The sequence below is a fragment of the Schistocerca serialis genome, chromosome 1 (genome assembly GCF_023864345.2).
Source record: "Schistocerca serialis cubense isolate TAMUIC-IGC-003099 chromosome 1, iqSchSeri2.2, whole genome shotgun sequence".
NCBI classification, from domain to species: Eukaryota; Metazoa; Arthropoda; class Insecta; order Orthoptera; family Acrididae; genus Schistocerca; species Schistocerca serialis.
Genome location: NC_064638.1, coordinates 579037804 through 579054386, shown reverse-complemented (window position 1 = coordinate 579054386; position 16583 = coordinate 579037804). Strand labels below are relative to the sequence as shown.

The window sequence follows — 16583 nt, the reverse complement described above, 5'->3', positions numbered from 1 at the left end:
CCGAGTTTATCGTAAATGCGCAATTATCTCGACACGCTCCCTGGTCGACTCACATTCCCACCCACTGCCACCTATCCGCAGTTAAAGTCCATGTCGTCCATGCTTGCTAATTTTAGATTCCCGGTGGAGTTCGAATGAAAAATGTGCATCTGCCCTCGAGGTTGTTCATGTAATTGATTCGCCTCGATGGGCAATGAATCGACAGCCTTGAGTGCCGATGCACGTTACCTTCGACCTCCAATGGGAACTAAAATTAGTGAGCGTGAAGGGCATGGACGGTGACTGCGGATAGGTGGCACTACTTGGGATTGTGTGTCGACTGGGGATGGTGCTGATAAACACTGTGTCTGGGTTCAGCAGGTAAGCAGGGGAGCCCGGTTTCGAGTCCCGGTCCGGCACACATTTTAGCTCGTCGCCGCTGATTCCGCACCAAATCCCCATACACATGATATTTGATCTTTCTCTTTTCCTTTCCTTTCTCCTGATATCATTAGTTCCTTCGCTTTTCCTTTCCTTTCGCCCCCTCCACGTATTTTGAACACACATAGATTTAATTACGATTAATACAAATTTGTTATATATACTGTATAAAAACTTTCCTATTTTTTGAGTTGTTATTAAGACAGTCTTTTGTACATAGAATTGTTTCTAGAAAGGACAGAAGACTAGGTTTTAACGTGCCATAGATGATGATGTCATTAGAGACAGAGCACGAGCTAGGATGAGGAAGAAAATCTTATGTGGAATGGCTATGTCCTTTCAAAGGAATCGTCCCGACATTCACCTTCAGCGAACAAGAAAATTCATGGAAAATGTAAATGTGGGTTACCGCACGGGTTTAGAAGCGCCATCCTCCCAAATGCGAGTTGCGTTTGTTACCAAAGTGCAAAGGTATTCCTTGATTGCGTTTAAAGTAGGAATATTCGTGCTTCAAATGGCACGTAGTGGGAAAAAGGAGTGGAGGGAGGAGGGGGGGGGGGGTTGTTGGTCGCCGTTCGAAGGCATCAAGACGGAACTCAGCTGAAGAAAGTTGAGAACCACTGCAGGAGATGTATTCTTTGAGTACGCTCGACGTCTTGCGCAAGAAGAATATCTCTGACAGCAAATAATTTAACGCGTGGAATGGCCGGATCGTATCTTTTCATATGGAGACAGAAGAATAAATGAAGAGAAATTTAAAGTGCAATTTACTTCAATGTATATTAAACTTGAAATGTTAAAATTGGAATGTTGAATGTTAAGTGAAATTTTAATTTGTTTCACAAAGAAGTTGTTCCACTTAATTAAGAGTGCCTTTAAACGCATCTAAGCTTTCAGGGCTGTCCAGCTATGCCTATGTTTAATAAGTTTACTTGTATGATGTAGTTTCCTACAGTCGCCCTAAAGATCCAATGGCAGTGCTACGAAGTTGTAGCTGCCGCCTCCCGTATCGCTGCTGTTGCTCGCCGCTCTCTTGTAAAGTTTATTTATTTCTCACGTTATACGTACGTGACAACCTACACTCGTAGGCCATTCTGGGATGTATGAATGCAGTCGTCTCAGTTTTGTGGGAAGAAAATATTAATAAATTACAGTTCCAATGCAAAGATGATCTATTGCGAAGGAACCGGATCACATGCAGGCTAGAACTAACCCTCACAAAACCGCAGAGACGAATGTCTAATCGTGCATATATAAGTATGTAAACTTGCACAAATATCCAAAGTTGTTAAAATGATGAAATTGCTCACTTTTGAATAATTATTTAACTGTACCATAGTTCTCTTTAACAAAACAACCACGTTCGTATTTCTGTTCACAAGATATTACGCCTCAGCGTTTATATAAGTAAACTTAATTCTCAAATTCCGTAATGTCTGCCGTGCAACAATACAATTAGATCCGCTCCGAGAACGCGTCTTTCTTATCCAGTATCTCAAGTCGTGGTAAATAGTATTGTTAATCCAGTGACAAGGATGCTGTATCAGCAAAGAGTAGTATCGCCTACACAGGGTTTATTCTCTGTCTTTCGCTGCCGCAAATTCGTTAACTTACAAGCGCGCATAGCACCGAGTTCGTTGAACACGTCTGTGTGGTAAAATATTCAGCACTGCTGATATACACAGCCCATTTCAAATTTAGCACATTTCTCATCTCTTGTATCATTACATGGCGCCCCTCGTGGTAATGAAATTTCTATAATAAACACATTTTTGTACTACTAAGGACGACTAAAGACAAGCACGCACTGTACTCAGTATCAAATGCTGTTAAGAACACAATAGCAGCAGATACAATGGTTAAAGGCAGCATAAGACAACAAGCTACCGCTCAATAAGGTCGATGATACCGTGTGTTCGGGTACAATAGAACAACAAGTTTTGCCACGGAAATTTAACTTTAAGGTTTCCCTGTTTGGCCAAATCTCACCGGAAAACCGTGGAAAACCCCGGGAAAAACTCGTCAACCTTCTGCTTGTCTGACTGCAAACCAGTCAGCATCATATGGATTTCGCAGATAATTAGTTGATAAGTTTGAATTATTGATAACCCACACGGGTTTAAAATTGAAAGAGCAATTCACTTTCAAATCACAGTTACTGACATATCGGTATTTTATTACAATAACTGTCCTTTGCATAATCAGATAAGTTTTTATAGCATTTTTCAGTGTCCATTCATGTATACTGTGAGAGTTGGGTGTAATTGAGAATGTTCAAAATGCGATTCTTGAACTCACCGGTGGGATATGAAAGCGCCGTCGTCGAAATTGCACGACGGTTAGGAAGACAAGGTGAAGATCTCGATGGTTTGAAAGGTGGAAGAAGGAAAGTCCTTTTTGGTGCAGAAGCAAGTGGGATGGAACAAGAACTGGGATGATCATCAAATCTCGGAATCTTTTGGGGCTGATGATATGAAACCAACAAACATGTATTAGACTAAATCAATGAGCCAATTCCTGAAAAGGAAACGCGTTAGTCCAACTTGTGACGTTGTTACCCCTCCGGATCTTCCGAATCGGAAGTATAATTTACAAATGATAATAGATCTGAAGATTGTCAGAAGTCGATTGAGGTTTTACTTCGTTACTACCTCATTAGCAGTAGAAGAAGGTTTTCCACACGTATGTCACAGATAATTCACGGAATCTAATAACAACTTTCCACTAATCACAACAGTTAACACCTCATCCAAGGTCTTCCGCATACGACTGGCATATTCACAATTCGTGCGTTTCCATCACTTGGGCTTTCTTTTCACTTATTTCACTTTATATTTTAATTGAAGGTTAACATTGTCATTATAGACACAGCCACTGCTTCAATAGAAGTTCACAGTGGTTTGTATCATGACTCAATGGAATTGCAACTGCAATAGCAAAAAACACAGGCAAGGTAATTGATTTTAAAATTTTATCCAAGTATTGCAGATGCGAAAATAGAATGACCAACAATCATGATGCTGATTTCCTAGCTAACTACCCTGGAGAAAGTGGAGTAATGGAGCTAAAAGGAGTTGTGGAAATGTTCCAAGAATCACTGCCGAAATACGGAGTGCGATACAAGTATTATCCGTGTATGGATGAGGTGTGTGTGTTTCCCTTTTCTGATGAAGGCTGAGCGAAAGCTTTAAGTAAGTGTCCTTTAACTGTGCCTCTCTGCAACTTAACGTGTCGTCTTTACGGTAAGTGGCAGTCTTATCTTTTCCTACATTGCTGATATTCCTACCTAGAGTTTTCGCTCTTTATTACGACAAATTAGTAACAGGCTCTTTCAATGGTGCTGCTTATTTTAGTGGTTCTGTATTCTGTCACAAGCGTCTGCGCTCGACTATCAGAGAAAAGAGGCCGCTTGTTACCATACATTCACTGCAGAGCACATGTTTTGTCAGTTGCTGCAGTCAACTGTAGGAATGAATACCATGTAATAAAACGCATCCAACATACTGTTACGGACATTTATAAACTTTTTCATGCTTCTCCTAAATAATAAATGTATTGCATGAAATTAAGTGTGCTTTAGAGCAACCTGTTTCAAAAATACCCGATGTTGTTTATAACCGCTGGCCGAGTACTTGCAGCATTGTTCATACTGTATTCCTATGCTGTTGGTCCTTAATGATGGCTTGTGAACATATACACAAAGACAGTGCGGATTTAGAAAGTTTGGCAAGAGGAATTTTATTAGAAATGATGATTAATTTAGTCTACAGCTACTTAATACTTACACATAATTTAAATAAATGTCACAGATTAACGAAACTTTTAACTATTAATACCATTGCTATTTTTAGTATGGTATCATTAAAATTTGAAGCCTCTAACATACCCCTCCCCTCCCGCCTTCCCTCGGACGAAAGCCGCTACATTCGTCACTGATCGGACCTTCAAAGAAACTACAATGCTCCTTGCGTGCCTCAACAAAAGGGGACGAAACATTGGTTTTCAATACGAAATTCATCGGACCACCGCATAATAGCCCAGAGTATTTTCATAAGTGGCTGATCATCTCCAACACTTCACTGTGAGTGTTCGTAGGTGCATTTTGGCAATTGATCTTCATAATAAAAGCAATTTCTTCTTTAGCGGTGGTTATTCACAGATTTGCATATTCAACAGAATTTCTGTCTTGACTTGTTTCAGTGGACCAGCTAAGGGCCATTGAGGGTACAAGGATTTCCCAATGCTAGACTCGGTCGCTCAAGGTAACGGTTGAATCTGCACTTAAAACTCTTTTTGATACCGTAAACGTTTTGCACGTTGAAATAATGGATTTTTTTTGGAAGTGGTGCAAAGGAGCAGAAGAGTCCCCAAAACTTTTGTGATAATGCTCATAAGGGGTGACCCGAAAGCCAGTTAACAATTACAAATGCACTAATTCACGGAATATTGTAGGGAAAGGGGTAAAACTTGACACATATGCCTGAAATGACAAGGAGTTTCACTGAAACCAAAACCTATTGCAAACACTGGCTAACATATGGCGTTGGACAGTCCATCTCAGTGACGCCGCATGGGGGTGCGTGGTACGCCGATACGTTGTAAAATCGCATCATCCCTAACCTCATATTGTTACACGCGTGAGAGATCTCTTGTGCCCATTGTTTGGTGAGAAAGTTCTTTGTGACACATGCTCACCGTATTAACTGTCATTCATAAACAATGCCTGTATTCGGGAGAGAGTATTCTGAAGAGCACTGTAAACTAATCGGTGGGTGTGGTGAGACATTGCGATTAGGTATTGTTTTTTAGGTTCCCTAATGAGGTCGGATAGTCCTGGTAGACATGCGACTTCAGGTAACACCACAACCAATAATCACACGGATTGAGGTCTTACCTTCCAACAGGTGTTAATCAGCCAGGCTAGGGATGATGCGGTTCTGTAACATATCAGCGTGCCTACAGCTCATTTTATAAACAATTCTCATGCGGTATCACTATTTATTAATCGAGGCCCACGAGAAAGGCAGGCCGCGGCGCGTACGTCACGAAGGTAGGCCGAGCTCGCTCACTCAACTCAGCAGAAAACCTGCGTTTCTACACCTGTTAACTTGTAACTGTGTGTGTATGTGCAAACGAGAATTGTGTCTTCTACTGGAATCCATTACTATGGTATCTTATTGTTATTAATCCTACAATGATAGAAAGTGCATAGGCCTCTTAATACTTTGTTACGGCTGTACTGCGGCACAATAAAACTAAAATCATTTCTAAATGATTATCAGCTCCATAAGACACCACATCTTGTATGAAATGAGGACTATTTCGCAGAAGAGACTAAATGCTACAAACAAGCCGTTATACCATTTATGTCGAGAATTTATCTTAAATTTTGTTGTGCGACTAGTAGTCAATAAGACTTCCAGCAGCCGATGCAACTCTCATTGGTACATACACACCCAGGTTTAGAAACACATTTTGTCTGCTGAGTTAAGCGAGCGAGCGAGCTCAGACCTACCCTGGTAACGTACACGCCGCGGCCTGTCTTTCTCATGGGCTTGTTCAGTGCCATACATTTGTCACTGTGTGCACGTTTTTGGGTTTCGATAAAACCCCATGTCATTTCAAGGACGTATGTCAATTTTTACCTCTCTACCCAGATTATTCCGTGAAATACTGAATTTTCTAATGTTAACGCACTTTTGCGTTACCTGTATATGCCCTTTCCTCGGTTCAATTAAAAATGTTTACTCTAGTTGAAAGGAACGAACTGTCTCCTACTCTCATGCCGATTTTCTCGTTATTTGGAAATTAACATCTACTGGCCTCATCCACATGTACACTGGTAAGTTCGCACTCTGTATAGGTCAACGATTGACTGTCACTCTGTATGTTACAGGGTGCTTTGGCTACTTGGCTGTGCCGCTGGAGCAACAGCGGCCAGCATCCTGATCAACCTGGTGTGGTCCCAGTACATCACGTCCCCCACCATCACGACAGTGGAGTCGACTCACTACCCCATCTGGAACGTCCCGTATCCCGCCGTCACTGTCTGCAACATAAACAAAGTTCACCTCACCAATGCCGTACGACTTTATGAACAATCGTAAGTTGTAACCTGATTCTGCTGTAGCCAAATGTTGTTATCAGGTGCAGATTCAAGGGGGAGGAGACGGGGTCGTGCAGCAGCTTTTGTGCTGTCACATATATCAACTTCCACATTTCACAGTTACCTTTTGGAAAATAAAATAGCATGAAAGCTAAGTTTTTCGAAAATGGTGTAGAATTCTAGAACTTTCAAACCACAGGGGTTGGACAAACATTTGGAAACGCTGCAAGAAATGCATCCTGGAACAAAAGTGCAGGTGCCATTCTAGCCTGCAGGTTGGACTGTTTGTTTGACCACAAACAGCACCTATGCAAAATCTGGAATAAGTTGCAAGTGTCAATCGTGTTCAGAACAGTGGTCTGTGTGGCTGTATGTGCATAATGCTGGAGTTAAGTGAATTCGAACATGGTCAAATTGCTGGTGCTCATATGTTGATGCTTCCATAATCACGGTAGCCGAAGTGTTTGGTGTTTCGACAGGCACCATATCGAAGATTTATACCCCATAAAGGAAAATTGGAAAAATGTCATGTGCCAAGTCACAACGCGGACAAAAGCATATTTCGAGTGACCCTGATGGACGGCCATTGCAGAAGAATGTAAAGAAAAGTAAGAGGACGACAGATGCAAAAATCTCTTCAGAACTGAATGTTGCACTCACAAATCTTGTCGTACCAAAACAACATGAAGGGAGCTCCGAAAGCAGACAATTGTGGAGCGAGCTGCAGTTCCAAAACCACTGATCAGTGATGCAAATGCCATAAAACCTCGACTATGGAGCAATAGAAGAGTATCATTTGGTCGGATGAGTCTCCTTTCACACTGTTTCCAGCCTCTGTCCGAGTTTACATCCCAAGAGTGGAGCATGGTGGTTATTCGGTGATTTGGGCAGCTGTATCGAGGAATCCATAGATACCACCGTTTCTCTGCAAGGCTACATTACTGCAATTTTGGGTGATCATGTCCATCCCATGGTATAGTGTTTGTTCCCCAATGGTAATGCTGTGTTCCAAGATGACAAGGCCATTGTTCATATTGCACGCATAATCCAACACTGGTTTCGTGAACAGGTAGGCCCAGATCTAGCAAGGGGCAAACTGGGCTATCTGTCCTGGGCGGCAATTTCAGAGGGCGCCAGATTCATATTCTTGAAGAAAAGAACCTTGTTTCACAATGAACCTAACATCCAGTGCACGTTGGTCTATCGATTATTCGTATGATTTTGAATCGCATCCCAGTTGGATTTTAAACATATTTGAATACATTCGATGTTGATTTCTGAATGAATCATAAGCTAATTTTTGAATGTGTTCTTAGTGTATGTAATGTCTCTACCAGACAAATCTCCATAGCATCTAGAAATAAAAACTTTCATGCAGACTAAAGGGGACCGGGCTATATAAGCTGAGCCGAATAAATCCGAACGGGTGAATACCAATCGCTGCTTGTTTATGTGGTTGATTGGGTGTGCGAATTATCAGTGTCACTATAATTGTTAACGAGATCTTTAGATTCAAATTATCAGAGTGGACATAAACGACTAGCAGGAATAACAGGTAAGAAAGGGTACACATTACCTTCTCGGTGTATTCAAGAAAATGAAATTGTGACAGAAAATTTTTTGCCAGATCGCTACACTACCAGATGTACAGTTCCTGGCTAGCAGCCGCTGTAAATTCTAGTCTCGGAATAGCGTGGAAAGCGCGTTGTACGCATACGTAATAATGCCTAACCGGAGAATAAACGCCGGATATCTGTACTTGTGATTCTGGCACGTTTAGGCCGCATCCACAGCAGCACTGGCAATGGTCGTCGGACACCGTCGTCAGAGGTCACCCAATAACATCGGCCGACACCGTGGTCATAGAGCATACGATCTCCTTCGTCAGTTTTTGGCAGGGTCAAGGAGGTTAGAATAGATTACGTTAGAATCTATTCTGTGTATGAAGTAGGTTATGTTTTTACCTTTTAGGGTGGGGTGGATACCATGACGCCTCTGTGCTTGGATATGAGTGCTGCATAGCGGCTTCTGCTATTACAGAAACGTCGAACGCATGCGAATGATCTTTCCTGCCTTGTAAAGAACGTGGCGAGTATTATACACTATGTCTTCAGTTATCGCAATATCCAGACAAGTTTTACGAATATATGAGCTGGAGGGCGAAATGTTCTGTTAAATACTCGAGATAATTCGAGAAGACCTTGAAAAGCAAGTTATAAACTCTCGTTTCGCTCTATTTATTTAATGTTGTGCAGACGTACATCAATTAACGTTTAATGGCTATCATTTAGTGCAGTGAGTGAAAGACAAGCATAAAGTGTATCATAAGATTCTCTTATAATCTACAACACTTAAAACTGGAAATACATAGTCCTACCGCACGCCATATTTGCAAACCATTCGTATTAACAGGATCACTACCCTACTGGCATAAAACGCCAGTAAGCAGTAATAATAATTTGAAGACAACTAATGACAACTTACCACAAAAAAGAATCAGTACAGTAGCCATAAGCATATGAGATATGCCACCCTTTTCACTTGAAAAAATAATTTTTTGAGGTTATAATCTATGCCTAAGGTTTCCAATAAAGATTTTGCCCACTTTTAGATGTAAAATGAATCTGCAGTTTCAGTCCATAGATTCCAAACTAAATCCAGATTATGACGTTTTCATCGTCAGGATGCCACAGACTGACTCTTTTTTGTGCTAAATTTATGAGTTTCTCACACTCCACGTTACGTGTGTGAGAACGTCGGTTAATTTGACCGAAGAAAACAAACTGATTTGAATTTCACCGATTGTCGTCCAAAGTCTGTCAGTTCGGAAGATAAAGTCGGCTATATTGTGACCGCGCACTTAATGGCGCACTGGTTGGAAAAGATCGGCAGTCTCCGGTCGATGTCGGTCACGGCAGAATCCTCTGATACCAGAGCGACTGTGACTGCAGCCTCAGTGAAGTTAACAGGAGGATGAGTTTTGGCAATGACAGGAGTATGCACAGAATTAGTGATGACAACATTGTTTGTTAGAACGAGAAAGGAGAAGAAACGGGAACAGCACACAAATTATATGGAAGAATATGACGATTCCAAATGTATATAAAAATTTTCGTACAACTTCTTTTTGATCCCATGCTTGAGAAACTGGATGTTATCAATGAAATGTGAAACTATTTCCTAATAGAGAACTTTTTGTTTGTAGTAGGCCTAATAGGCATTTGCTGTTGGTACTTCGTGAATTATGTTCTGACTTGTTATTTATGTACATGAGATACATAAAAATGACCATTTGTGCCAAAACAGTCTCGCTTGTTTGGCGTGTGCTACAATTGCTGCAATATTAGAAAGGCATATTCGTCCTGTCTAGCAGACAGTGACGAAATAGATGTAATCAGATCGTGAAACCAAACCAGTTTTGGGTACTATTCGTGTTAACAGCTTTTTCATTGTTAGAGAACGACATTTTGATTTTTCACGTAGCAAAACGTTTGACGAACTTTGATGAGGTACTAGTAATAGATTCTTCACAGAAAGCAAAGCACACTGTGTAAAGCTATAGCAAGATTAGTGAGAAAAAAATGCTGGCACCTAAGGACTGATTGGTTGGTTAGTTGTTTTGGGGAAGCAGACCAGACAGCGAAGTCATCGGTCTCATCGGATTAGGGAAGGATGGGGAAGGAAGTCGGCCGTGCCCTTTCAGAGGAACCATCCCGGCATTTACCTGGAGTGATTTAGGGAAATCACGGAAAACCTAAATCAGGATGGCCGGACGCGGGATTGAACCGTCGTCCTCCCGAATGCGAGTCCAGTGTCTAACCACTGCGCCACCTTGCTCGGTCCTAAGGACTGAGAAAGTGTGTACTGTCTTGCTTGTCTCTTATCTTTACTGGTTTTTTGTCTCCTACATTTACTTTTATATCACACAAAAGAGAAAATTATTAGCTAATAGGCAATAAAGAGAGCAAATTTTCTGAAAATTTCTCACAAGTAATCCCACCCACTATTAATTGTGAGTTTTTTTTAAAAAGGGGGTAGGATGTCAAGCCCACCGCCTGGGAACAGGAGAGACACTACAGGAAATTTTAATTTCCACTGACCTGAATATAGGTTTGATGGCTTCCATGAGCCACAAGTTTTTTTATCTGAATTTCTAAATGTTAAAGTAAATTGTTTAAATGAACACTGACTTAGTAATGATACCATAAAAATCTTAAATAAAATTGAAAACTTCAAGGTAGCCACCAGCTTTTGTAGGATAAATAAGTCACAAGGAGGTTCATGCATACTCATTCATTCTGATTTAGATTACCATGTAAGATGTGACTTCAATTGTTTTAATGAAGAGTGTATTTTTGAGGGTTGCTGTGTTGAGTTAAAGGACTTAAATGTTGTTATAATATCAATTTATAGAATCCCAGGGAAGGTGACAACTGGGCATTTCCTACATAAATTTCAGAGTTTGTTAGAATACCTCAGTAAAGAAAAGAGGAAAAAAATTGTGGTTGCTGCTGATTTCAACATGACTGTGTTGAATGAAACATGTGAGGCATCAAAAAATTACAGACTTAATTAAAAAATATGGCTACAAATTAAATTTTTGTGAATCTACAAGAGAAAATGCTCAGCCAGCTACATGCATTGACAATATTTTAACAAATTACGTATTTGAAGGTGTATATAAATTTTGTCTAGACCTAGGAATTTCTGATCATTCAGCATTTTTCATTGAGCTACCCACAGCAGGCTTATGTAAAAAGGATCTTCAACCAAGAAACTTTGACTCTATTCCATGATAAGCTCAAAGAGACAGAATGGCACTTTGATAAAAAGATTTCATGCACAGCAAATTTTGAAGCATTTCTTAGGGATTTTCTAAGTGTTTTCAATGAAATGTTTCCACAAAAACTTTTTTTAATAAAATGACAAAATTAAAATGGATCATGAAAGGTACAAAAATCTCCAGTGCTAAGAAAAGGCAGCTACATAGGGAACTAAGACATAATAAAAAAATTGAATTTATTGAATATGTTAAACGATACAAAAGTACATTTAAGAAAGTTGTCAAAGCAGCAAAGCAAATGACAAATCATAATTTAATTTTAAAACATGAGAATAAATCAAAGGCTGTGTGGTCAGTTGTAAAACACGAATTAGGTATCAAAGCCTCTAGACATGGAATTAGTACAATTAAGCTTGAAGATGAGATCATTGTAAATCCGGCTCAAATTTCAGAATGCTTCAATGCGTTCTTCATTAATGTAGTGAAACCAGAGGTTAATGTTGCAGATTATGAGAACAATGTATGTCCCTTTGGACTAAATCATAATTCTGAATGCCTCACAAAATTCAAAACAGTTTCAACAATAGATGTAGAAAAAGTTATATTAAAACTAAAAAACAAAAATTCTGCAGGTTCGGATGGAATACCAGCAAAAGTCCTTAAATCTGTGTGTAAAATAATAGGATACCCACTATCTAAAATAATAAACCAATCCTTTGAACAAGGAAGCTTCCCAGAGGTGCTGAAGTATGCAGAAGTAAAACCGTTGCTCAAAAAAGGGTCAGGAGAGGATATGGGGAATTATTGTCCTATCTCCCTCCTTCCAGTCCTATCAAAAATCTTTGAAAATACTGCTGCTATGCAGATTCGAAATTTTGTGGAGAAATATGATATTGTTATGGAAAAACAATTTGGTTTCCAGCGAGGCAAAGGTACTACTGATGCAATTAACAAGTTTATCGACGAGATCAGCACATCATTAGACAACCATAATAAAGTTGCAGGAATATTTTGTGATCTCACAAAAGCCTTTGACTCTGTAAATCATGCACTGCTCATCTACTGTATAAGCTTGACAAGTATGGGATCAAGGGTAATGTTCTAAATTGGCTCACTTCATACTTATCAAATAGGAAACAAAGAGTGATTGTCTCATCAAATGCAGCAAATCACTATTCAAAATGGAAAACAGTAGGCCAAGGTGTCCCTCAAGGCTCGATACTAGGACGTATTTTGTTTTTGTTGTATGTTAATTATTTATCGAACAATATAAATGCTCCATTGATTTTATTTGCAGATGACACATCTGTATTAACTGAAAACCAGGAGCCAGAAAACATCCCTCTCTACATAATAAACACAATGAACAAACTAGAAACATGGTTCCAACTGAATGGATTAAGACTGAACATCCCCAAAACCCACATGGTCCAATTCAGAACAAAATAGTCAAAGCCCCAAGAAATTAAAATAACTCATAAAAATCAGGATATAGAAGAAGTGGATTCTGTGAAGTTTTTAGGGTTAAACCTAGATAAAAATTTAAATAGGAATAAACATGTTGACTACCTGTTAAACAAATTATGTCGCTTTGCATTTGCTATGCAAATATTAGCTGGTGCAACAGACATGTATGCAAGGAAAATTGCATACCACAGCTACTTTCAATCAGTTGTAAGGTATGGTATTATTTTTTGGGGAAATTCGAGCAATATATTGCGCATACTAAAGTTACAAAAAAGAACAATAAGAAACATGTGTACTGCCCATCCAAGGACATCATGTCACCCACTATTTGAAAAACAACAGTTATTAACAGTTCCCTCCTTATACATCTATGATATTATCATCTTTCTACGTATCAATTTAGAGTTATTTGAGAAAAACTGTTTCAATCACACTTATAACACGAGAAACAAAGACAATTTTATGCTTCCCACTCATCACTTAAACCTATATGCGCAGTCTCCTCAGTATATGGCAATGAAAATTCGTAACAAGCTAAATGGAAAGAATGTTCTGAGTATGAACCTAGAGACACTGAAAACAAAGCTATATGATATACTTGTCAAACGCTGCTACTACAGTGTTGAGGAGTTCATGAAGGATGAACTGAACATTTGAGCAGGATAAATTTACATATAGTCTTGTGAGTAAATGTATCTGTCCTTCACAAAAGGGAGGAAAGAAAAATAAAAGTTTATATTAATGTTAAAATTCTTTGTACCAATTAGGCCTAAGTTGTGTTATCCATTTTTTTATGTGTCTCCTGTACACTAATCATATGATTAGAAATTGTATGTTATGAGATGAATAAAACACTATTCACTATACACTATTCACTATTCATTAAAAATATACATGGGAGAATATGTGTACACCACAGAAGTTCAGAATGAACTAGGTCAAAGATTATCCCACTTTGGAAATGTAACAATGGCCAAAGACATTCCCCATGCTGCATCATGCAATTGCTATAAGAGCCCCACAGACTGCAGAGCACATGGATGTGGACGGTGCTACTGCAGACCGTATCTTCATGCGCATACTCATGACCAGGCGTGCCGTGGCTGGCTGCTTACTCAGGTGCATGGCTGGACCATTTCTCACTGTGTTGAGTAGGTGGAGCATGCATGATCAGAAGCAGTCAGAAAAGTAGGTATGGATGTTGGGGTTGGTGAGTGGTGGAGGTTGAACCAACGGAGGCGATAGTACCATAGCAGTTCACGTGTCATGCTCCAGTGACAAATTCTGGAGTTGAGCATGTTTTTTAGTAGCTGTGACCATGAGAACTTCATCTGCTGAAAGTTTGGAAGTGATGGAATCTGGATCAACATCCAACAAGAGTCTGTATTTTCAAGGGAATGTTCCTGGCAGTGTGCCATCATGAATGCATTGCCATCTTATTGTCCTCTTACAACGATAATGTTGTTGATTGGTTTGACTGAGATCTCGTCAGGTCAGAACTGGCATAAGTTCACTTGCGCTATCATTTTGTGGCCATTCATGTCAATGTGTGGAATATCATATACAGGTTTAATGCTACTTCCAGGTGTGTCAGTGGCATAAAGTAGGGTCCATGGCAGTTTAAACCTGTTGAGCATAACTGTCATCATTTTGCAGTGCAGTAAAATGTCATAGGTGTTGTCACCCTGTCTAATCACTTTATGTGAGCATGAACAGGGGGAGTGGAATGCGGCTCAGACTATATTGTCTCACAGTGTGACATGGTCAAAGTCCTGCAGATGAAGATTTTCTGACAGCTGTGCACCTATAGGTTGGTATCTTAATGTGTACAATGTGTTATTTTACTCTGTAGACTTGCTGTGGTAATTGCTTGTCTGGTGGCAGTTGGGACAGCCCTGTGAAGTCCAACAGACCAGTGAATGCTTCTCTATAAATGAGTTCCACCAGAGACACATGGAGGCCTTCTTTATAAGCTCAACTTCTTCTTCTTCCATTGGCACTACATCCCAGGATGGGACTTGGCCTCCTCAATAATTTTCTGGACTTCACCGTGGACCTCCAGTTATGGCAACTGACTCTGGCAGCATCCTCTCCAACCTTGTCACTCCATCTCAACCTAGGTCATCCTCTTGCTTTTCTTCCACCAGGTTCACTGCAGCAAGCTTTCCTTGCGGGATCTGTCTCATCAAGTCACATCACATGTCCAGCCCATCTCAGTCTACACACCTTTATAAACTTTACCACATCATCTTCCTTATAGCAATCATAAAGTTCACCATTTCTTCACCTTCTCCAGGTCCCGTTTTCAAATACAGTTCCAAAAGTCCTCCTCAATATACTTCTTTCATATGATCTCAGTTTGTTTTCACTCTGCTTCTTAATTGCCCATGTTTCTGAGCCATAAGCAAGTACTGGGTGTATCAGCATTTTGTAAAGTCGGCACTTAGTTCCTCGTCATATAAGCTTGGATTTAAAATGTTGCAAAATTCCAAAGTAGCATCAGTTAGAAGCACTTATGTGAGCCATAATTTCAGTTTAGGTGGTGCCATTTGCTTCTATCCTTGAGCCCAGATAGGTGAAACATTCCAGTCGCTCAAATGTCATTCCATCAAGGGTTATTGTGGGCTGTAAGAGTTGGTTAGTGCCATTATACATATACTTCGTCTTTCCTTCATTAATTCTCAGGCTCGTCTTCTCTGAACTCAGTTTTAGATCTGAAAATGCACTTTGTTGATATCTAACTGTTCTGCTCATTAAATCAAGTCATCTGCCTATCTCAGCAATTGTACAGACTTACAGTAGATAGTTCCTCTTGTCTGAATACCCAATTTGTGTACCACTTTTTCAAGTTCCAAGTTGAAAAGTAGGCAAGAAAGCCCATCTCCTTGCCTTAGCCCAGTTCGAGTTGGAAACTGAGGTGACAGCCTTGACTGCATTCGCACGGTACACTGGGGATACTTTAGGGTGACCTCTATTAAATGCACCAATTTTCCAGGCACTCAAAATTCCAGGAATTCCCTCATAAAGTTTGGCCCAGTTTATTGAGTCATATGCAGATTTAAAGTCAATGAAAAGATGGTGCACATCAGCATTGAATGCATTGGTCTCTTTCCTTTCTTTGCTGTCACTTAGTTTTATCATCAAATCTAATGATTCTAATAGGTTCCGTGAAATATTCTCTTACCTTAATACCCTTGTAAACAGGTTGACCCATTATGTTTGAGCAGACATCATGCACACTGACAGAGTTGTCCTTATTTTCACACATCAGTATCAGTATTCCTATAAAGGCATGGAATTCTTTCTCATTTGTAGTTGCTTCGTTGGTTGATTTGGGGGAGGAGACCAAGTGAGGTCATTAGTCCATTGGATTAGGGAAGGATGGGGAAGGAAGTTGGCCATGCCCTTTCAAAAGAATCATCCTAGTATTTAGCTGAAGCAATTTAGGGAAACCACAGAAAACCTACATCAGGATGGCCAGATGCATGTCCTCACTTGTAGAAGTAATGGTTAGTTTAACTGCTTCTTCAGTTGAATGTTTTCCTGAAACATCCATGATGTCAGGTGTAAAAAGTAGTATCAAGATTTCTTCAGGAGAATGGCAAATACAGGCTGGAGTTATCCCTGCCTGTTACCTTACTATATTTGCAAGAGACCTCTTAGGTATTCTGAGCTGTGTGGTCACAAACCTTCTTTTAGATGCGGTTAAAGCCACATCCTGATGGTCACTATATGAAGCTACATTACCTTCATTGCCTGCTCTGTCTGTAACGTACAAATCACTTTCTGAATCTGAATCATACTCCA

General features: G+C 39.9%; 1 protein-coding gene across 1 annotated transcript in view; it reads left to right on the top strand.

Moving 5' to 3' along the window:
* Nucleotides 1-16583, top strand: part of LOC126416680 (sodium channel protein Nach-like) — a 126200-nt gene that overhangs the window by 7385 nt on the left and 102232 nt on the right. Inside the window, exons 2-3 of the mRNA XM_050084520.1 lie at nucleotides 6317-6523; nucleotides 9121-9139. Coding sequence (XP_049940477.1) covers nucleotides 6317-6523; nucleotides 9121-9139 — 226 coding nt within the window. The remainder of the gene's footprint in view (nucleotides 1-6316; nucleotides 6524-9120; nucleotides 9140-16583) is intronic.